General features: G+C 46.5%; 1 protein-coding gene across 9 annotated transcripts in view; it reads right to left on the bottom strand.

Annotated features, from left to right (window-relative positions):
• Nucleotides 1–1,405: 1,405 nt before the first annotated feature.
• Nucleotides 1,406–22,936, bottom strand: part of FAM120B (family with sequence similarity 120B) — an 83,464-nt gene continuing 61,933 nt past the window's right edge. For 2 of the 9 annotated variants that reach the window (XM_033234156.1, XM_033234158.1), the window contains 6 exons: nt 18,620–18,826; nt 15,717–15,825; nt 11,519–11,611; nt 4,931–5,082; nt 4,550–4,601; nt 1,406–4,386 (listed from right to left, as the gene is read on the bottom strand). In XM_033234156.1, the coding sequence (XP_033090047.1) occupies nt 4,163–4,386; nt 4,550–4,601; nt 4,931–5,082; nt 11,519–11,611; nt 15,717–15,825; nt 18,620–18,826 (837 nt within the window). In that variant the 3' untranslated portion in view covers nt 1,406–4,162. The other 7 variants (XM_033234157.1, XM_033234163.1, XM_033234159.1 and 4 more) reach the window with 7 other exon arrangements.

The following is a 22,936-nucleotide window of genomic DNA, read 5'->3' as shown; positions in this document are numbered from 1 at the left end:
TGTTCAGCTTCTTTGCTTTGGGTTAATAGTTGCTTAGCAATGACTAAAATTTTACTAATTTCTGTACTCAACATTGTTTCTCATTGCCCATGTATTCCTGTTAGATGTGCTCATTTGGCTATCCAGTTTCTCTTGGAAAGGATCTACGGGTCAAAGAATTTCTGATTCCTGAAAATGTGTTAATTTTTCCTCTTAGTGTAGAATGCTAATTTGGCTGACCTTAGGATTCTGGGTTCAACATTATTTTGCTATAAAGGTAAAGAAACATGATGTGGATGCTGGAGTGAGAAGCAGGTTGCAGACGTTTTCTGTAAGATGGGACGGACAGCATGGAGGGGACGCCGCTGACTCGGGGACAAGGTGCTGTCTGAGCAGCTGAGGGACCCTGGGTTCACAGCTGGAGAGACGGCCTTAAGTAGGAGCAGAGTGAGCTCATCCATGTGGGTAGGTTAAAAAGTGGATACTTCCTCTGTTGTGGATTTGTCTATTTCTACTGGTATTCTGTTTATGAATTCTGACTTGATGATGCAGATGCTTGAAGGCTAGCAAACGTGGGTGTGAGAACTTACAGAAAGCAAAGTTGTCACCTGTGGCTGAGGACAGGAGAAGTGCTGGAAAGTTGAGCAGAGGACATGAACCAAGCATCTGAAGAGCGGGGGGGAAGTGGGGAATGGCCGCCGGGCAGCACCCAGGGCTCACTGGATTTAAGGTGGGACCAGTAATGATGACTGTGGGATTTTCTCTAGCCACATTCTAAAAGCAGAGTTGGATTTAATTCAGGTGTGTGGTTTTACCACATATACACAATGAGAGAGGCAAAGTAGTGTATACAAGAAAGTCACTTCCATTACTGGCCACGGAAGTCAGCAGATAGGGGAGGACAGGTGAAGAAGGGACCAGGGCCGATGACGGGCACTTGGCTGCACTGTGCTGGGTCAATGGACCCAACTCCTGTCTGACTGAGGAATCACCGTGTGCCAGAGGTAACGAGCTGTGTGGCTGGAGAGTGTTGGGGACTGAGACTGTGAAGGAGTTGAGTTACTGGTAATGACAAGGCCAAAGGTGGGGAACAAGATCAGTGGGAGGGGACATCAAGGAGCTGAGATCAGGGCACCGGAAGGATTAGCTACAGGATACTAAGGCTGCCAGAAATTATTACAAGAGTCATACTGGGAAGAGTGACAGCCAGGAACCCGAAGGCCAACAGAGAGGACTGGTGGGTGACAGGGTTGGATGATGAGATTCCAAGTTTGTTGCTTTAATGGAGAAGGGGAAATGGTCTGTGCAGAAGACTGTATTTTCCAAAAACGGCCGTAGTAATACTTCTGGTCTCATATGATTTCCTGGGACTCTGTCCTGCTCAGTCAAGAGGAAGCAACTACTTCATCTCCATCTGAATTTGGACTTTTTTTTTTTTTTTTTGGTCTGCCTTGATGAAAAGGATATGGCAGAAGAGATGTTGGATGCTGTGACTTTGGAGGCTGGGCTATGAAGAGTAACATGGTTTCTACCTGGCTCTTTAGCCTTTGGGATGCTTGAGTTCAGAATCCAGTTACCATCATTATCAGTTAACTAGTAGTCTTCAGGATCAATGAGAGGCTCACATGGAGAGACAAAAGCCCCATCTAAGAGCCAGCATCAGCCAGATACAGGCGAGAACGAAGATTCGTCCAACTCCAGGTCTTCCAGCCAAGCCCAGACACGGGAGCCAGGACAGGTGATGCCTGCCATGCCTTGCCTGGACTCAACACCCAGAATCTATGAGTACAATGAATGGGTGTTCTGCACCACCACATGCTGAAGCGACTACAACAGCCTGGAAACAGGCCAAGAATGCGAGGGGCATCAGCTCTATGCACCAAGGTATGGGGGAAATGCCAGCTTTCTGTGAGCAAGAAGGTGAAGGGAACGGTCAAAGAAAGGGTAGGTGACGGTAGATTTACGTGGAGTTTCAGGAGTCAGTGAAAGACCACAGAGCCGTGGCCATGGTGGCAGCAGGGAGATGTTTCTGGGGCAGGCTCACCCTTCCCCGCATCCACATGCTGAAATGTCTTACAAAGAATCAAAGAAATGTGAAAGTATAGTAACTATGAGTAATAAACATATTTTGCTTTACTTTCAATTTGATATACGGAAATTTCATCATAAGACTTGACTGCAGTGTTAACTTACATATTGGAATGACAAAAAATTCAGTTCTCTGGTTCTTCAAGTGTAATAAAGATTACATTAACTTAATGGCTTAAATAAGGCTTGTTAACCAGACACAAATATTTCATTGACAAACTAGAATTTAGGTATTATGAAGGAGAAAACAATTTTCATAGAGCTCACTCTCTTAGTCTAAGGGATGAGGAATTTATTTCAAAGTTATACAAGTGCAAAGAAATAGATCTAGAAGCAGCAGGGGTTTCAAATGAGCAAAAATGGAAGAAATAGAAAGTTAATATTTACTGACATAAGGAAATCCTCACAAGAGCAATGAAAAAAATCTATTTCCAAAGCTAGGAAAAAATGTGGGTCTTACAAGACTTGCATGGAAAATAATTAGATGTAAATGTCCTTAAGAAGAAACTGAAGAGAGTGGTTAGGATATTTCAAATGTAAGAAATACAAATGTCATAAAATACCCAGAGGTCGTGTCCCTTTTTAGTGAACACTCAGGATTTTAAGGAAAGATGACGCTTTGGAGCTCTGTGCCTTTGGCCTGTTGGTCAAGGTGATTCGTCAAGTGCAGGCACACAAACGGGCCTGCAAACACGTTCAGGGACTTACTTTGTTTTTAAAGAGCAACAACCAGAAGGAAGTGTCTTCAGGTGACAGAAGTGAGCACCTCCTAAGGACCCTGGGCATCTTCAGAGCCACAGCGCGGCCCAGCGGGACCGGGGGTCACACCAGCTTCTCCTCTCCTTTCTCAGGTGGAGAGAGACATGAGTTCGAGGTTTCTGGAAGACGGCCTCCCACAGAGGGCTGGCCTTCTAACTCCTCATCTGAATCTTTTCTATCATCAACACCCTGGCCGTTCCTTTCGCCACAGGTACAGCTCCATACAATCTGGGGCTTAAAATTTCCATTCTTAGATGACCTGAAGATTCTTCCATGAAAAGGATTACTCTGAACTTAATTTTTTTTAAAAAACAAAAGTCTCGAATGCTCAGAGATAAAGAGGAACAAACGTGCCATTCACTTGCGGTATCATAAACCAGGCCTGCTGGCAGCACAGCTGCCGGCTGCTCTCAGCACGTTCTCTGTGGATTTCCTGTGTGACTACATGGAGGACCAGGCCTGTCTTCATAGGCACTGCCACTGAAAATCCTGAGCCAGGCCCTGGCAAAATGAAATGAAAGGGATGACTCCACAGAAATAGACACAGGAGTCACACACATGCTGTCATGCCTCCCAGGCAGAACCCTCCAGGCAGAATTAACTCTTCCACCAGAAAGGTGGGACGTTAGTTGTTACTTTTCTGTTCAAACACTTCTGAGGACCAAGAGAACACATAGTTGGAAACTTATGTTTGATTAGAATTTCTGATTAAAAAAGAATTTCTGCCCAGAATGCCCAGCTTCACTTTCTGGGGTTTTGGTTACTCATGGTCAACTCAAGTCTGAAAACATTAAATGGGAAATCCATTTTAACTTGCTCGCCATTGTGAATAGTGTGATGAAACTTTGTGCCTCCTGCTCTGTCATGCCTGGGACATGTATCAGCCCCTCATCCAGCTTCTCCAACCATTAGTCACTTAGTGGTCTTCTTGGTTTTCAGATAGCAAGAAGGGTGATTACAGTATGATATTTTGAGAGAGACCACATTCACATAACTTTTATTAGTTATTGACTGCTGTTAATCTCTTACTGTTCCTTGTTAAGCTTTGCCACAGTATGTACGTAAAGGAAAAAGCCATGTGTATACATATATGTAGGGTTCCACACATACTATCCACAGTCTCAGGCATCCACTGAGGGTCTTGGGATGTCTCTCCCGCAGATAAGGGAGGACTACTGTACAGTGTTTTCTGACTTTTTAATAACAGGAGACAATCCCTCACAATCTAGTGTTGTTAATAAAAAATCAGAATACAACAGATCCCATTTATTTTAAAATGAAATTAGCTAGGCATCATATATATGAATGAAAGATCAGAATGAAATACACGAAGGTATTAACAATGATTGTTTTGGGCCACAGAATCAGGCACAAGCTCGCGAGAGAAGCCAACAAAAGCTCTTCTGCATGACGGGAGGAGGCACCACTGAAAAGGCATCTTTCCTTCTTCATGCAAGCGAGGCCTGGCTCCCACAGGCATGGTCTCCTTGCAGCTGCGACAGCAGAGGAGGGCGCTGGCAGGGCTCTGCGTCCAGGTGTGCCTCTTTTTCTCTCCACGCTCTTTCTGGAGGAAGCAAGCGTGTCTTGAAACCAAGTTAACTCGGCACCAGGTCAGCGGGATTCAATATCTGAGTCCTGTTTACTTTGGTACTTGATACGGAAGATTTATGTTATAAAGACAGACGTGACTGATTTCTTCTGGAGATGCGGGTGGTGAACTTACCTGGAGGACGACTAGTACCTTCTCCACTGGTCATGCTCATACTGTCTGCTTCCTGCAATAAACAGACATGAAAACCAAAGTAAGAATAAATCTCTCTCAATATACAAACAAGAACGCTGCACATTTCTAAGTATGAACAAAGATGCTGAGCTGTATTTGGAGGACAGAGCTTCATCCTCTTTACAGTTGTGGCCACATGCCATTAAAACTGTGTTCCATAATTATTCCATTAAAGTGGAAGCAATTAATTAAGAGGTTCATTGAAGGAAACAATGTCGAAGTTGTTCCTCTTCACACCAGCTCCATCCATCTGCGGGATTTCTAGGCATTGACTATTGCTGACGACTTTTGGAAATGGAAATTCACATGCAGATGGCTCACCGTGGACGTTCTGCCAACACAGAAAAGCCCACGTGCAGCTCTTTCTGCGGCTGGCCCAGGCTTCCATTCTCCAGCCCCAGCGTGGGTGGCCACTGTCTGCCTTTCTGACAGACAGGGAACGTTGGGAAGAGACTCGGGGCGGAACCTCCCTCCTAGTAGCAGAAACAGTGAGTTTTTCACATTTTAAAAATAACACTTTTCTTCCAGAGTTCCCTGCTCTATCTTCTGGTGTATGACAGCGTAAGCCTTCACTTGCAGTGACTGGGGACGGTCTCCATGACTCTCCTCTGACCCACTCCTGCCGTGGGTAGTCTGGGTCTCTCACACTCCCCCCAAAAGTGTGGGCTCCGGCAGAAGGTGTGAAAGCAGAGGGTTACAGCTAAAGTGAGGTTTTCAGATCCTTGTTACCTCTGCCCCCACCCTTGTTATCACAGATGATCACAGGCAGTTTTACAGCAGGCCTCCTACAGAATCACCACAGAGAAGTGACAATCTGGAAAGTCACAGGCAAATTGTAGCTATGGACTGTGGAATTTAACACATCTTCTCTTGCCAGCTGGGCTGAGCAACAGCAAGGAAGAGGTTAAAGCTTTCTCACATGAGCAGCCTTTGTTCTCGAGGCAGCTGCCTGCACTGAGCGCTGAGGCCTTTGAAGTGGACCAGAGAGTTCAGGCCAGGCTCCCCAGGACCCCGCTACCTGTCCACACACTCAGGCCCCGGAAACTTGACAACTTTTTGGCAGTGACTGAATACTTTCATGATGAGGCATTTTTAGTTTTTTTACTAACACAGAGAATTTTACCTATCAACTGCCCTGGAAACAGTGACAACTTTCTACTTGAACTACTTTAATATCTGCAAGAAACACCAAAAGAGGAGTTCAAGGTAGGCAAAACCCAGGAAGAAATGTGTTGCCCCAGAGTCACTCACAGTAATTACAAGTGAAAAAGTAGATTACTTGGTCTTAAAAGCACATTCCAGTACTGATGAGAGCAGCCTGTGTGCGTGTGTATAACATACCCTTTACACTGGAATCTCTGAAATGAGAACACACACAGGCACCCCGATGTCATTTCTGTAACTACGTCCGCATGGAAGGCAGAAGGCAAATGAAACGTAGCATCCTCGCTTCTGGTTTGCAAGAACCGCTTAATTTCTCCTGCTCTTATTCCTCAACTCTCAAATCTGGCATTCAGCATTTAACATCTCAATTCTGCCTTTAAGCTGAGAGTCTCCTAGAGCTACTTTCTGGCCCCAAACCACATGCATCACCACTCTTTGATTTCTGTGTTACTGTTACGATCTACTCCAATAAAGCAGAGATCTTCAAAGACCTATTTATGAAACTAGGGCACAGTCTTGAAGTGGTGTTAGGCTCCAGCTGCTGAGGTCATTACAGTTTTATTGTTTCTAAGTGACCAGAAGTGGTAAAACATGCTTCCCTAGGCCTTGCACCCAGACTGACAAACATTCCTTCAAGTTCCCAATAGTTCCTGAAATTCTAAGTGGTCCTGTGGGTGGTGAGAAGGGAACCCTACACCTGGAGTTTACGCCATGTAGCCCGACCGTCTCCTCCTTTCTGGAGGGCTGTGGGCTCTGCAGAGCCCGGGAGAGCCCACTGAACAGTGACGTAGGAACGAGGCGGCAGAGATAGGCGTGGAGCTGCTCTCCTGGTCTCACGTCCTTCACTCAGCAGCGCCAGCGGTGCCCATACTTCTCCTGGGCCCACTGCTCACATCTCCCTTGTGCTCCTTTCTGGGTCAGGAAGAGCTACAAATTCACTTTGGTTACTTTTTTATTTGTCTTTGTCAATGACATCCTAAATAAATGGATATCAGAAATGAAACTTGTGCTAAAGTGGTACTTACAGATGTGCGTACTGGATTTAAAAGCAAATGACTGGGCATGCTACGGAAAGCTTGGCAAAATGCAGAATCTAGGCAGAACCTTTGCCACCCCCACAGCCTTGTGGACCAGCTCAGGGATTCAGGAATCTACAGGAAGCAAATATTAAAGCCAGACAAGAGGGCACACATACCAGGGGCCTTCATCTGCTGAGTCTGCCTCCTTAGGTCCATCCTGGGACGTGCACAGCACCCTCAGCAGTGGGAACATGGCAAAGATGAAAATGAGGGACTGAAGTGTGGGACACGCAGGGTGCAGGGGGCCACAGAGCCCAGGGCGCAGGGAGTCCCGAGGGAGGATGGCATGTTCTGGGTAGAGAGAGGAGTGTCTCCTGGGGAGGCCTGTGGCTACTCATGCGTCCAAACCCACAGAGACACAGGCTGCGGAGGCAGCCCTGGGTTGTTTACTAGAGGCTGAGTAACCCTTTTCTGAAATGCTTGGAACCAGAAGTGGTTCAGGTTTCAGGTTTTTTTCAGATTTTGGAATATCTGCATTATACTTGCCGGGGTTCAGCAACCCTAATCTCAATGTCTGAAATTCCCAAATGCTTCAAGGAGCATTTCCTTTGAGAGTCCTGTTGGTGGGTAAAAATTCTGGACTGTGGAGCATTCTGGATTTCAGACTTGGGATACTCAGCCTGTACATATTTTCTGCTTCCCATCAGTAGCTTATACTATTACAGGCAGAAAGGATTAAGAAACAAGTGCTCCTGGAGATACCGGCGGTGCCCGTCCTGGCTCCTGCCGGGGACAGTCTGCCTTTGCTCCCTTCCTCCCTGCTCTCTGGCCCTTTCTGTCAGCTTCTGTCCTCAGAGCCTCTCTTCTCTGCCAGCTTCTCAACGGCCTCCCTCTCCAGCTCAGTCCTGATGGGATGCTGCCTCTGTCTGTCTCCCGCCAGCCCCCCATGTCTGTCACCTCCAAACCGATGTCCATCTGAGGGCTCTCTCCTCACCCACACAACCAGCTGCTGCATGCCACTTAAGAGATCCCTCAGACTTAGCTCAGCCTGCCCGAAGGAGCTGCCACCAGGCAGGATGAGGAAACCATGGTGGCCTCTGGACTTCTGGCAAGACCAGGGGTGACTGGGCGGTGCCTGTTACTGGCTGGCCGAGGGATCTGCTGCAGAGGCACACAGGGTTCCAAGAGTGAGACTTTCCCCTGGCAGGGACCCAGGGCTGACAACGACTAGCTACGGTTCTGCCTATGGAAAGTCATTCTGCTGTTTTAATTTGCACAAGGAGGAGAAATTTCTGGACGTTGTTCTCTGCTAACAGAATCAGAAAAAAACCTGTTTCCTGTCAATCCAAGGAAGGAGGTTCTTCTGGTCTACTTTAAAGATGCTCCTGTCGTTTCTGTCATCACACTGAAGAAAGAAAGACGCCAATGTGCATGGCATTGCTTCCTGGCACCTGACCCAGGGCTAGGCTCTGCTCCCTCCAGGCCACACCTGCAGGCTTTGGTGCTGTTCCTGCTTCACTTCATTCTGCAAGAACAGCGATACTGAGGTAGGACTGACATTGCTTTATGTTGAACAAAACAGTTTGACATAAATATTAACAGAAATGTTAGCATTAATGCCAGGAAAGGAAAAACTTGGTTTTGGAAGAAGCGGCCACGATCACCTCCGCCTGGGTGCTGGTGCTGTGGAGGCGCCATCCCTGCAGCTGGTCAGGCCACACTGATCAAAAGCCAGGCAGCAGCCCAGGGGTCCAGGGATCCCGTAAGGGCAGGCCACTGGGAAGGGGCAGAACCAGGGCTTGAGACAAAGTCAGCCTGTCTGAAGCTACCACAGCGGGCTGCCTCTGGAAGAAAACGAAATAAAGAAAAGCCTGTGACTCTTACCATTCCCAGAGGAGTCAGTACCAAACAGGTCCCACTCCGCCTACTTTCTAAGATCGGGGCAGGACGGGGCATGTTCTTGATGGTACATCTATCTGTAAATGACATAGTTCTACCTTTCTCACTCCCTCCTAGGAGTTATGACATAGTTCCACCTTCCTTACTGACTCCTAAGAGTTACACTTTACTAATGTCTCACCCACCATTCAATAAATAGAATCGAAAGTCACAGAATTCCAGAGCTAAAAAGGACACTCAAGGTTATCCAGGCCAGGTGCCCGATGGAAAGGGTTCAGGGCGTTGCCTGCGGCGACGCGTCCCGTCAGTGGGAGGCCTGATGGCACACTCTCATTTCCTCCGTGACAGGCGGGCACACCTGTCTGCAGAAACCGCAGCCTCTGCCCATCCTCCCATCTGGACTGTGGACTCTCTTGACCATCCCCTCCACACCTTCCTGAGGCCCAGGGGGAAGAAAGGGGCAACTCCAAGCCAAAGAGGGTAAGCAGAAGGTCCCCTTTCTTACCACGAGGCTAGGAGTAGGGGACACGACAGCATGCCCTGCCCAGTCAGGCTGCCCGAAAGAGAGGCTGCGGCTCTTCCCTCCCCACCCAGCCTGCCTTACTGGGTCAGGTGGGTTCTGCTGAATCCTCACCTGGAGGGGCCGATGCCTTTCATGTCGTCAAGGTTGGCCTGGCATTTACGGCCAGGCTGGTCATGGATCTCCAGGGCGGGAAGGTGTGGATGGATGAGGCTGGGATGCCCGTTTCACCCAGTGGCTTTACTCCACACCACTCAACACCAATATTTCCAACATTACTAGACCCTAGATCTAGACCAAGCTGTGTGCTATCATCAGCTGGATGTGGACGGTCTGCAGGCCTTGAGCATTTCCACAGGATGTGGTCACTGAGGTCTCACCATCTGCTGCCATCACCTGGGTCAAGCTTCTTGGTTGGGGTGGATTCCAGATTCGCACAGAGCTGCAGGGCCCTCCAAGTCTAGCCCACCTGACCTCGTGACAGCTCTGACTGCCTCCTCTGCCCCCACATCTGGCCCAGAGGTGCCTGGCATCAGCTCCCACCCTGTCATCAGGCCTTTGCTTAAATATCACCTTGTCAAGGAGATCTCAGATCCGCTATTTAAAGCAGCAGAGAGAGAGGGGGAGCGTAAGCTCTACCCACCCATTTGGACCTAAGTGCTCTGCACACGCTCACCTTCCTCTGGGAGCACCCTCACCATGGCTCATGTGAGGAAGGTCTCTCACCCCAAAGACTCAGAAGCCCAGACCCTGAACTCTTCCCAAGCAGCCCTAATGTGCACTGCCAGCTGGAGACAGATCCGCCAGGTCAGGGCTGTAGGCCCCCAGCCCATGGGGAGCCCCCAGGACAGGCGCTGAGCAATCTACACACACATGACCTCAGGGCTGCAGTTTCTGACCTGAAAGCAGACTCTTAACCAGAGTGGAGAAGCAAACTGGAAAGGCACAGCACATGCATCGCACAGGACTCCACCCCTAGGCCAGAGTCACCCAGGGCAGCGGCAGCGGCCCACAGCACCAGGCTTCAGTCTGAGGCTAGGGAAGTTTACAAACCCCTCCTGTTGTTTTCAGGTTCCCTGTTCGCGGTTTACTCCAATCAACCGCAGTACCTTCTAAGTGAAAAGCAATCTCAAATATCCTTGCACAAATGGAAGGTCTTCTGCCCAGATCTCAGTTGCACTGCACTGGTACAAATCCTCGGATGATTTAGTCAGCGACGAAGTGGAAGTGACCCTTATGTTAAACCGCAGTAGAGACCATGAGAGGATGGACTGCACATGCTCAATGGGGGCCATCTAGAAGCTCCAGATGACAGTGAGCACACGTCTTGGTGGGGTAGAGTTTCTGTAGGTTAGGCTCATTCAAGGAAACATCTCAAGCACATGTAACCCTAAATTCATGGAGCCCTCTCTCAAGGACGGGCATTTCAAACACAGTCACCATGAATTCTGATCTACCCTGAACAATCATACAGTGGACTCGCAATGTTTGCTGACTGTACAGACCCAAGAGGAAAAGACATGGTACTCAACAGACGTGCGGCCCCGCAGCCTCCATGCGGACTCCACCCCAGACAGACCCCAAACGTCAACTGGACTCACACCGAAGACTTGCTGTGTTTTAGAGAATAATTTGAGCAGCTTCCGAGTCTATACATTTTAGATGTTGTGAAAGAGTCACAAATACCATAAATTAAAGGTAGATTTGGATTTTAAGGCATTAAATGATACATATTAGGTAATTTCAAAGTTTATGAAGTTTGGCTTTCAAAACTATAAGGAATTTGAGCTCAAATCCTGATGTGAGGCTCTCGATGTATTTAAATTCAGCATAATACACGCATTAAAACCGTATCTGTACAACATATGTAAAAAACAAAGGGTTGGGGCTATTTTCTACCTCACACTGTAATCCAAGTCACAGAATATATCAGAATGCTATCACCTGAACACAGCTATGGTGAAACACTACAACCTGCCCTTTTTTCATGAGAACAATGGATCTTCCACATGTAAACTTTACAAGTGCCTTCTAGCGAGTCAATTACAAAAACTGGATCTTGAGCAGAATGAACTGACAGAAAATGAATAAAGCGGCCAGAAGCAGACAGGGCTAGCATCAAGTATGGAAATTATTTGTTTTTATTTCACTAAATGATAAAAATTAGATGCATCGGTATACTTATCTGTTTATTTACTGGAACTATACAACCTCTTTCTGAAAGAAAGGCAGGCGGTTATCAGCACAAGCACAAGGTGAGAGGCAGTGCCGTGCATGTGGCCCAGCAGTGACCACTGGCCCTCTTACCTGGTCCCTGGTCTCTCCACGGCTGTCCCTGACTGGAACGGCCATACCCAGAGCCCGTCCTGTGGTAGCTGGAGCCCTGTCTTCCCCACCTCCCTGTGGGAACACATGGTCAGAGGATTAGCAAGTTGTCAAATGTCTTAACCCAAATGACACATCATGTAAAGGTGGCAAGGCGGCACCAGGTTGGCAGTTTGCCTGTACTTAAATCAGAGGGAGGGTCATGAAAAAACGCAAATTTAAGGGTTGCGTCCCCAGAGAACCCGGCTCAGGAGTGGAGTCACAGATCTGCCTGCTAAACCCTACCCCAGGGGAATCTGGTATTGGTGGTGAGGGGTCAGACTCTGCAAACAAAGACTCGAGCAGCCCAACCACTCCTCTTCCCTGGGGCCCCCGGACCCACGCAGGCCATGGCACCCACGACCAAGGCCATCCCTCTGGGGCCCTGGGGGAAGCATGGAGCAGCACTTCTGGGACTTGTGAGCTTCTCCCCATTCTCCATAAACTTCATTCACACACACTTTTCACACTTTAAAATTTCCGTAACTTCCCAGTCCATGACACCTTGTCCTGTTCGTCTCTACTAGAAGGCCTGATTAAATACAAACTCATGTGATTTTTTAAAGGAATCGTGATAGTCCACGGCGCTCCACAAAGAAGGCCCAGGCCACTCAGCCCTGCCATGGATACCGTCCCTGCTCCACAGGTGCACTGGAAGCATCTGTGAGGCGGGCCACACTGTGACCAGGACTTCCAGTGCGTGACCACACATGCAGCGTGCAGGCCACAGGCCGCCTGGGGCTTTAACTATGAGTGAAGGATGGCCTTGCAGGACGTGCCTCCGCCAGGTTGGTCCTCCCTGGACATGCTGCGGTGTCCACGGGGGGCATGGCCTTGTGCTGGCACATGCTGCTGGGCTGCCCTCAGGACATACTGTCCTTGGCCCCTTGTCTGGAGCCCAGATACAGGTCCTGAACTAACAGATTTCTGATCACATCACCTCAATAAACTTCAAAAGCTCCCCAGTGTGAGGTGGGTAGAAAAGCCATGACTTGCCTGGCATTCAACAGCCTCTGTGGTCTCTGAGGCCGACTTACCTTCCCCGGTGTCCTCCCACTGTGGTACCTTACCCCAGTCTAGCTACTGAGAGTCCCCCAAGATCCACCTTCCTGCCGGGATGTCATCCCTTTGTGACTGCTGCCCTTGTCTCTGAGCTACTGGTCTGCAGGACTGGTGACATGCCCCTCACATCTGGCCAGGGTCAGCCCGTGTGTGCTCATCTTACACACATGGTCTCCAGCTCACCTCCAGCATGAGCACTCGTGACCACACACGGAGAATAACAGGTGACTCCAAACTCGGAGCAGTTGTGAGCTCACGGCTGTCGGCGTGGGTCCAGAGGCCAACACATGAGGAGTAGGTTGGCGCTGCAGTGGCCTGGCTGTGCGGCCCACGTAAGCAGACAATGGCAGTCAGGACGGCAGAGCCCACCACGTCCCTACAGCCCTTCCCCAACATAGGAGGTGTAAGCTCGTCATTACCCGAGAACACGGGGCTGGGGCCAAGTGGTGGAGGCTCCAGTCTAAGGTCTGCAACTAAGAACCAACCTTGGTTTTGGGTGAGCCATGTGGGGAATAAGGTTCCTCAGCAAAATGAGGCACTGAACCATATAATCTTAAGTTGGATTTGTGAAGAAAATTACTTTGAGAACAAAAAAGGGAACAGTTTCCAAACCACGAAATGATCTTACTAATCCATCATAGCTCTTCAAATGTAGTTCGCCTCATTCATGGAATAATACAACAGGAACATGTAGTCTGCCTCATTAACTTGGAATAAGATGACAGGACACTGATTTCTGCCCATTTGTATGCAAACTTCATTAGAAAGTAGTCAAAATTTAGTTTCCATACAAATCACAAGTAACTGTACCACTGCATTAAACTAACAGGTTATCTTTAGTGCTCAAAATAAACTTGTCATGCAGGACCTCCCGGCCTCTGAAATGAAAGAGTTTGGCCTGACAGCCGCCATGCCTGCTGCCACCTACGCAGCAGCGTCCAGCATCTGCAGGTCTCTCAGCCCCTTGTCATGGTTTCACTGACAACCTCAGTTTGGAGAGGAGAGGGAACCCTGCAGGACTGTGTGTGCAGTGCAGACTTTTTGTTTTTTGTAAAGACAGGGTCTCGCTATGTCTCTCAGGCCCGTGTCAAACTCCTGGCCTTAAATGATTCTCCCACCTCGGCCTCCCGAAGTGCTCAGACTACAGGTATGTGCCCAGCCATGGTGCAGACTTCTGAGGACCTGCCAGCCAGGTAAGGAAACAGGCAATGTGAGAGAATATCACATATTTATTTTGCAATAAATCAACTTTGTTTTGGGGTCCCAATCTCTGTCTATCTATAGTTGGTGGCTGAAAGTTAAAAGACAGAGAAAAGGATTGGGAACAGTAGAAAAAGCAGCCTTCCCTCTCATGGTTGGACATGGCTCCACACACCCTGGCTGCTCTCCCTTCATTGGGCGCTACACACGACACCTGGTGGGATCTGGGCGCATCTGAGGTAGCTCACAAAACCTCTGAGAACGGTATTTGCAAGGCTGAAACCAAGTAGTTCTCCTAGAGATAGTCTGGGTGGATAAGAATCTGGGCTGAGTTCTCTTATTCCATCGAGAAAAATAATGGGACTGCAGTAGTTACAGGTGTAAACATGAACTGAAGGAGGGCATGAAAGAATAATTAAAAAGTCTTATTAACAAAATAAGCTAATAAGATGTCTAACTTCACTGACAGACAAAGCAGCATTCAATCAATGAGATACATTTTTCATCTACCAAATTGGTTTTTACAAACCATCGGAACACGAGGTCAAGAGATCGAGACCATCCTGGCCAACATGGTGAAACCCCATTTCTACTAAAAATACAAAAATTAGCCAGGTGTGGTGGCGGGCGCCCGTAGTCCCAGCTACTCGGGAGGCTGAGGCAGGAGAATCGCTTGAACCCGGGAGGTGGAGGTTGCAGTGAGCCAGGATCAAGCCACTGCACCCCAGCCTGGGCAACAAGAGCAAAACTCCATCTCAAAAAACAAAAAACAAAAAAACCCCAGACTTTTAGAAGTGTCAAGGGTGCCCTGAAACGGAAACTCTTGCTCACTGCTGGAGAAGGTATTTAGTGATCATTTACCTAAAATTGATTAAATTTCAATCTGTGATCCCACAGACAATGATACTCTGTTTTAAGAAAATAATAGTAGTACACATAAAAGCATTAGGAGTAATGAGAAAAAAATGGAAATATCCTCAGAGCTCCAACAGGGAACAAGCTATCTAGTAGTGGAAGATTCTGGGGCCACTGTTTAAGAAGAATGGTGTTAACGCCCTAAATTAAGTGCTAAGTGGGAAAGCAGGAAGCACACTGCCTGGAGTGTGCTCACAACGAGATCCAAACACGGAAAACCTCGGCAGAAGCCCACGCTTGTTATCTTTGTGCGACAGAATTGAAGGCCATGGATATTTCCTTTTTAATTACTTTCTTTATAATCATTTTTTATAATACACTTTTATTGTAAGAAAAAATAAACCTAAACTCTTATCAAATAAACAAACATTACCTAACCAGCCCTTCTACTTTGGGGAACCCCAGAAAGGAGGTTACACATGCAGAGAAAGAGTTCTTAATTATTTAATTGATGAGTGAATCCTTCCTTAGAAATTTTCCAAATGGGACCAGATTTCAAATCACTGGGTAGAGGTCTATCATTTTAATTCTTCTTTTTTTTTTTTTTTTGAGATGGAGTCTCGCTCTGTTGCGCAGGCTGGAGTACAGCAGTGGCGTGATCTTGGCTCACTGCGAGCTCCACCTCCTAGGTTCAAGTGATCCTCCTGCCTCAGCCTCCCAAGCAGCTGGGACTACAGGCGCCCACCAACACGCTGGGTAATTTTTGTATTTTTAGTAGAGATGGGGTTTCACCATGTTGGCCAGGCTGGTCTGGAACTCCTGACCTCAGGAGATCCGCCTGCCTCAGCCTCCCAAAGTGCTGGGATTACAGGCATAAGCCACCACACCCGGCCCCATCATTTAAATTCTATTCTGTTCATCCAATTGTATCAGCCTCGTCTTAGAATTCATTTATCAACAAAACTCAGGAAGCAGTTAGGGTCTACGTCTGTGGTGCTTCCTGAGGCACCTGGCCCTTTCCCACCTGCATGGTGTGAGCCCCAGTGGGCTCGGCCGGTGATGCGTCTGTTCTCCTTCATGCAGGCCTTGCAGACGACTGCCTTCAGGTTGTGGAATTTGGTGAGCCGAGATCTCTGCAAACAGACCACATGCAAATGAGATGCGAGGGGCCAGATGTGGCTGGAAGGAAGCTTATGGGACACCCTCCCACGGCTAGGCAGCAATGGTGGCCGCACCCTCCTCCCAGGCACAAACTGCAGCACAGTTCTCCTTCAGCATGGCCACATCCTAAGGGGTTCTTCGAGAACATGTTCTCCTAAATCCCCCAGAAAAATAACACCAAGAAGCTTCTGTAGGTTAAACAATCATTTCTAAAAAAGAATCTTCAAGTCTTATTACGACCATTTAGGTGATTACCACACACTCTTACCTTAAAAATGTTTGGATTTAATATATCTTTTTTTTTTTTTTTTTAAATTGAGACGGAGTCTTGCTCTGTCGCCCAGACTGGAGTGCAGTGGCCGGATCTCAGCTCACTGCAAGCTCCGCCTCCCGGGTTTACGCCATTCTCCTGCCTCAGCCTCCCGAGTAGCTGGGACTACAGGCGCCGCCACCTCGCCCGGCTAGTTTTTTGTATTTTTAGTAGAGACGGGGTTTCACCATATTAGCCAGGATGGTCTCGATCTCCTGACCTCGTGATCCGCCCGTCTCGGCCTCCCAAAGTGCTGGGATTACAGGCTTGAGCCACCGCGCCCGGCCGGATTTAATATATCTTAATCTTTCAATTCTTAATCATAAGAACATTCAGCAGAAATGCCAAAGTCAGAAAACAAAAACAAAAACAAAACAACATCAGCAGATCAAGAAATGGAACATGTAACATTCAACCTTTCCTTCAAGCTTCCTGTTTTATTACTATTATTCTATCCTGTACTTTGTTTTTCCAAACTAGAACCTATAATCACTTGGAACTCGGTGAAGAGATTGGATAAAGAAAGGAAAAGATCCTTGACGGATGACTTATAGGCTGTGGTCCAATAAGGCTACTTTAGCTTTCATTTCTATAGTCTACTTTCCAATACTTACTGGCTTATTAGAAGCATATTTCTCCTCTTATTCTGCTTTTGCTCTCTACAAAATTCAGGCTGCTTCTAAGTTCTAAATACTTGCAGTCCTGTGCCACTCTGGAATCTGTGTGTGTGTGTATGTGAGGAACAGTGATGGCAACACATTACCAAATGTGTTCTCTCTGCTATGAAAGCTTGGAGTGCTTTATCGTGACAGACCGGTACGCTCTCTCAAGGATCACACCGCTTTTTGCATCCCTGCGGGTCCTAAAACACATTCTAAATGAGCTTGGCTTGAGGCCTTATTTGGAAATCTTCCAGGAGTCATGTAGCGATTGTATTTATAAAGCTGGACAGCAGCCAGCGTCCCCAACTAAACTGGCAGTCTCTGGGGAGTATTTTCAAGTAATAAACCATAACTATACCTATCGGATTAGTCTGATATCTGTGGGGACACTTTTGCAGGGAGTACTTGCTCCTCATTAAAAAACGGGGAGAGGGGCTGGTCACGGTGGCTCATGCCTGTAATCCCAGCACTTTGGGAGGCTGAGGCAGGTGGATCACTTTGAGCCCAGGAGTTCAAGATCAGCCTGGGCAACATGGAAAAACCTTATCTCTATAGAAAACACAAAAATTAGCCGGGCATGGTGGCGCACACCCGCGGTCCCGGCTACTCAGAGGGCTGAGGAGGGAGGACCACTCGAGCCCAGGAGGTGGGAGTTTGCAGTCAGTGGAGATCGCACCACTGCACTCCAGGCTGGGCAACAGAGCAAGACCCTGTCTCAAAAAAAAAGGATGTGTATTACATATATGTGTACACGTATGTGTGTGTGAGAAATGGGGAGAGAAGTAAAAAGCACTTCAAAAATTAAAAATGTGTCAGACTGGTGTGATGCTGCTCGCCCCACCTAAGCATAAGTTTGGGAGTCCTGAACCCTATTTAAGAATTCTGGAAGAAGCTACAGGTTGAGCACTCCTAATCTGAAAATCCAAAATCTAAAACTGCTACAAGCAAAAAATTCCACACCTGATCTCAAGTGATGGATGCGGTGAAAACACTGTTCCATACATGTCATTAACAATATTGTACAAAATTACCTTCGGGCTGTTGTATTAAGGTGTGTATGAGACATACATGAATTCTGTGTTTAAAGCTGGGTCTCAGACCCAAGATACCGCATTATGCAGGTGCAGCTGACCCTTGAACAACATGGGTTTGGACTGCATAGACCACTTACACTCCCATTTTCTTCTGCCTCTGCCACGCCTGAGGCAGCAAGACCCACCCCCTTCCTCCTTCTCCTCAGCCCACTCAATGTGATGACGATCGCCTCCATTGAATGGACAGTAAATATAGTTCTCTCTTACGATTTTCTTTTCTCTAGCTCACTTACTTTATTGTAGGAATACAGTATATAATACATATATAATACAAATGATGTGTTAATTGACTGCTTATGTTATTGGTTAAGGCTTCTGGTCAACAGTAGGCTCTTTGTAGTAACATTTTGGGGGAGTCAAAAATTATATGCAGGTTTTCCACTGCAGAACGATTTGGAGCCCTTAACCCTTGCACTGTTCAAGGATCAACTGTAAATGCAAACATTCCAAAATTCCAAAACCTTCAAAATCCAAAACACTCTGGTCCTAAGTATTTCAGATAAGGGCTATTCAACCGGTATGAGTTATGTTGACGCTGAAGCCTAATGCTTCCAATCATGTGTTCCTGGTTTAATGGAATAATGGAATCCTTTATTTGGAAAGCATTAATTTGAAAAACGCAACAGCTGACTTCATGTTTTTTGTGTAGCCTGGAACTACAGGGATGTTTCTGGTGAAAGGCAGGTGTCTGTGAACTCACATTTTGTTCTAAAAGCACCTCCACAGCATAACCCTTTTCAGACTGCAAGTACTTCTGATGAAAAAGCTTCCCATCAAATATGTTCCAGGGCATGAAATCACTCATCTTCCAGGGGAAGCCGCACGCGCTGTTGACTAAAACCAGAGTGGTGAGGCCGCGGACGAGAAGGGAGCCCAGCTGCACAGCTCTGGGGTTGATGTAATCAGGCTGTGGAGACCAGAACACACACCAAAAATGTAAGGCAGGAGTCACACACGCAGGAAACAGATCTCAGCACTGCACAGTTACTCTGTTCCGAACGGACGCTCGCTCAGAGTGAACGGCGTCACCACGGCTGCGTCCTCAAAGCTGAGCTTCCCCAGCTCTACTGATTACAGAGGCCTTGGAAGCAAGCTCAGCTGACAGAAACGAGGGCGCCTCTTCAGTAAGAGTCCCCATCCATCCGCCCATCCGTTTGAACCTCAGCCACTGACTCAGGCCTGCTCCACACACACAGGCGTGAGCACAGTGTCTCCTGCCTCCCAGGAACCTCTGGGCTGAGAACAGACATGGTGAAAACTGTGCTCCACTAGGAGAAAGCTCACATGATCATTCACTTCTGGGTGCATTCTTTCCTGAACAACTTTCTTCAAAGGCAAAGGGACAGACAGGGAAGCCAAGAGAGTATCATTTTAGACACTATTAAATTTATTGTATTTAAACATCATAATTGTTGTAATGATGAGTATTTGTTACGAAAGATCTAACTTTAAATGAATACTTACAATTTAAGAATAAAACGGCTTACATATCTCACCAGGTTGGTAGGCTGATAATCTTTGCAAATTAAGATCATACCAATATGAAATATTTCTTTTCACTGTCAAATTTACCTTGATGTCCAACATTCTGACTGTTCTCCAACAGGGAAGCCATCCTAAGATGCCGCAGAGGGCTCTGCATTTAGCAAGAACGCTGCATGAGACACTCTCTGCCTCGTGGCTGACACTGGCCCCATGGGAAGTGACACTGATATCTAGCGAGTGTCCACACGAATCCATAAATGAGGTAAGTGCAACTGAATCCGTCATCGTCTGGCTTATCTATGCAGCTCAAATTAACCAAGAGGTATTTTAAATAAAACTGAAATAAATTAGGAGAAAAGTAACAGATATTTTAGCCCCTTTAGAAGTTAAGGCTTCGCTTACTAAAACAGAAGAAGCTTGCTAACCATTGTAAGAAATTTATCATGAACTGAGATTATCCGAGAGTTAATGTAAGGTTTAATCACAATGATTTTGGTTGCACAGTACTACTTTATCCTCAAATAGTGCTGTACGACACTTTGTGTTGTACAAAATTATCCAAAACAAGACTTGTTTTTAAAAACAGGAATCATTATACAAGTACACAGGGCTGAGCAGACGCAGACTAACAGGACATGTTAGTGAGAAGTGCATTTCCTACAGAAGCCTGAAGGTGACTGCCAGTATTGTTTTAGCATCCATTCTATGCTTTTTCTTATTCATTGTTACTTACAATGGTTTTCAAACGTTAAATCAACCTTGCATTCCAAAAATAAACCCAACTTGGTTATCATGTATTATTGGTTCCATATATTGCTGGATTTGATTTGTTAATATTTTGTTTGGAAGCTTTGAATTTATTTTCATGAAACAGAACGGCCTGAATTTTTATTTCTTGTGATGTCTTTGTTGGATTTTTGCATCAGGATTTTGTTGGACTTATAGAAACAATTGGAAAGCCTTCCTTCTTCTGCTCTCTGGAAGGATGGGCGCATCCTCCTTCGGGGGTCTGGAAAAACTCACAGGGAAGTTCCTCCTTCGGGGTCTGGAAAAACTCACAGGGAAGCTCTCTCATCCTGAGGTTTCCTTGTGGGCAGAGTTTTCATCTCAGATTCAATGTCTTCAGCAGACATGGAACCATTCAAGTTTTCTATTTCTTCATACTTCAGCCCTATTAGGTTGTATTTTTCAAGGAATGTGTTCATTTTACCTGAAATTTTTTTACACGTTTACTCTTCGAGGCACACATTTTACCTCAAGTTTCCAATGCATTGGTATAAATATTCCCTCATCTCTTTAGTCTGCATTATCTATGTATACAGATGTCCCTTTTTCAGGCCATATACTGGCAATTTGTGCTTTCTCCTTTTTTGATCAATTTCATAACAGGTTTATCAGTTTTATTCATCTTTTCAAATTAACTTAGAAAAAAAGACTTTATGTTTTTAGAGCAGTTTTAGGTTCACAGCAAAACTGAGAGGAAGGTACAGAGATTTCCCACATACCCCCTGCTTCTCCACAGATCAGTGCCTCCAGCGGCCAGTCCCCGGAGGACACATTTGTGACAATCGATGACCCACACTGACGTGTCCCTCAAGTCCACAGCTGACACGAGGGTTCGCACTTGGCAGTGCACATTCTGCGAGTTTGGACAAACGCGTAATGACCTGGACCCACCATGAGACTCATCCGGAGCAGGTGCACTGCCCTAAAGTCCTCCTGCTGCCTGCTCACCCTCCCTCCCCCGAGCACCCGGCAAGCGCTCATCTTTCTACTGTTTCCATTGTTCTCCCTCTTCCGACTTCCTACAGCTGGAATCAGACAGTAGCGGCTTCTTCAGGTTGGCTTCTGTCCCTCAGTAATACGCATTTAAGTTTCCTCCATGTCTTTTCATAGCTTGATAGACTTGTTTTTAGTACTGAATAACATTCCACTGTCTGGATGGACCACAGTTCGTTCATCTCATCACCCACCAAAGGACAGTTGGCTGCTTCCAAGTTTTGGTAGTTATGAATAGGGCTGCTCAAACTTCTGTGTACAGGTTGTGGTGTGGCCGCAGCAAGGAGCACAGCTACTGGACTGCGTGCTAAGACCCGTTTAACTTCGTAAGAAACCGCTTCACAGCCATCCAGAGTGGCTGCGCCACTTTGAATCCCTACCAGCAAGGAGGGAGAACTCCTGCAAATGACATAAAAAGAAGCCTTTCTCTATTCTCCATTCGTTTTCTATTTCACTAGTTCCTGCTTTTACTATTTCCTTCCTATCTACCACACATCCTGAGTTTGATTTTTTATTTGTAATTTATAAAGATGTGTACTTAGATCATTGATTTTCAGCCTTTTTTTTTTCAAGTACATTCATTTAATTCTACAAATTTCCTTCTCAGAACAGCTTTCAGCTTCATCCCACATATTTTTATGGACAATATTTTCACTGTCATTCAAAATATTTTAAAATGCCCATTGTGGTTTCTCCTTTTTCCCTGTGAATTATTTAGAAGTGTACTGTCTTAATTTCAAATAATTGAGAATTTTTACTTATTGTTATTACTGATCTCTAGCTTACTGTGGACAGAAAAAAGATGGATGATTTCAATTGTCCGAAATTTGCAGAAGCTTGCTTTATGAACTGTCATCTAGTCAATTCTGGTAGATTTTCCGTATGCACTGGAAAAGTGTTTACTCTATAGTTTTTGGGTGCAGAATTCTATAGGTCTGTTAGGATATGTGTTCACTGTGTTCAAAAATGTGTTCAGAAATTCGAATCCATAGCAACCTTCTGTCTGTCTGTCCTATCAGCTCTTGAGAGAGGCTCTGTTAAAGCTCCACAGACTTCCTCTGCAGGGGCCAGACAGGGAAGAGTTTAGGCCTCACCGGCCCCCTAGAGTTTCTGTTAGATATTCTTTTTTAAACCAACCCTTTAAAAATCCCAAAAAGCATTCTTAGCTCACAGACCCACACAAAAGCAGGCCAAAGGCCACACTTGGCCTACTGGCTGCAGTTTGTGGACCCCTGTGCTCACACGTCCCACCGCGATTACAGATGTGTCTGCTTCGTTCTTCAGTTGTGTCCGTGTTCATCTGATGCACCTGGAAGCTGTGCATGCTAACTTACAGATCTAGAGAATCCGGAAATCATCCTGGGGCGCTGACCTTTCTTCTCAGTGTCCCTTCTTTCTTTCATGGCCGTTTCTAACTGAAGTCTACTTCTGATGCAGGCACACTGGTTTCTTTGGGTTAGCAGTGGCATGGAACAGCTTTTTCTGCCCTAAAACTTTTAATTTCCCAGTGTCCTGAGATCTTAGGTATCTGTTTGGTTGGTGATTATTTTAATTTTAATTTTGAAATGACTACAGCTTCACAGGAATTGACAAAGATAGGATAGAGGGCTGTACCCTTCACCAGGGGTGAACATCTGACATACTGCAGGACAATATCCAAACCAGGAAGCTGACACCAATGCCATCCACAAACCTTATTCAGGTTCTAGGCAATTTCAAACCCTGCTGGGCTTGTGCAGCCACTGCCACCACC

This window comes from Trachypithecus francoisi, unplaced genomic scaffold (assembly GCF_009764315.1).
Source record: "Trachypithecus francoisi isolate TF-2019V2 unplaced genomic scaffold, Tfra_2.0 Lachesis_group15, whole genome shotgun sequence".
In the NCBI taxonomy this organism is placed as follows: domain Eukaryota; kingdom Metazoa; phylum Chordata; class Mammalia; order Primates; family Cercopithecidae; genus Trachypithecus; species Trachypithecus francoisi.
Note: the sequence above shows the minus strand (reverse complement) of the source record. Positions and strands in the feature narration are given on the sequence as shown.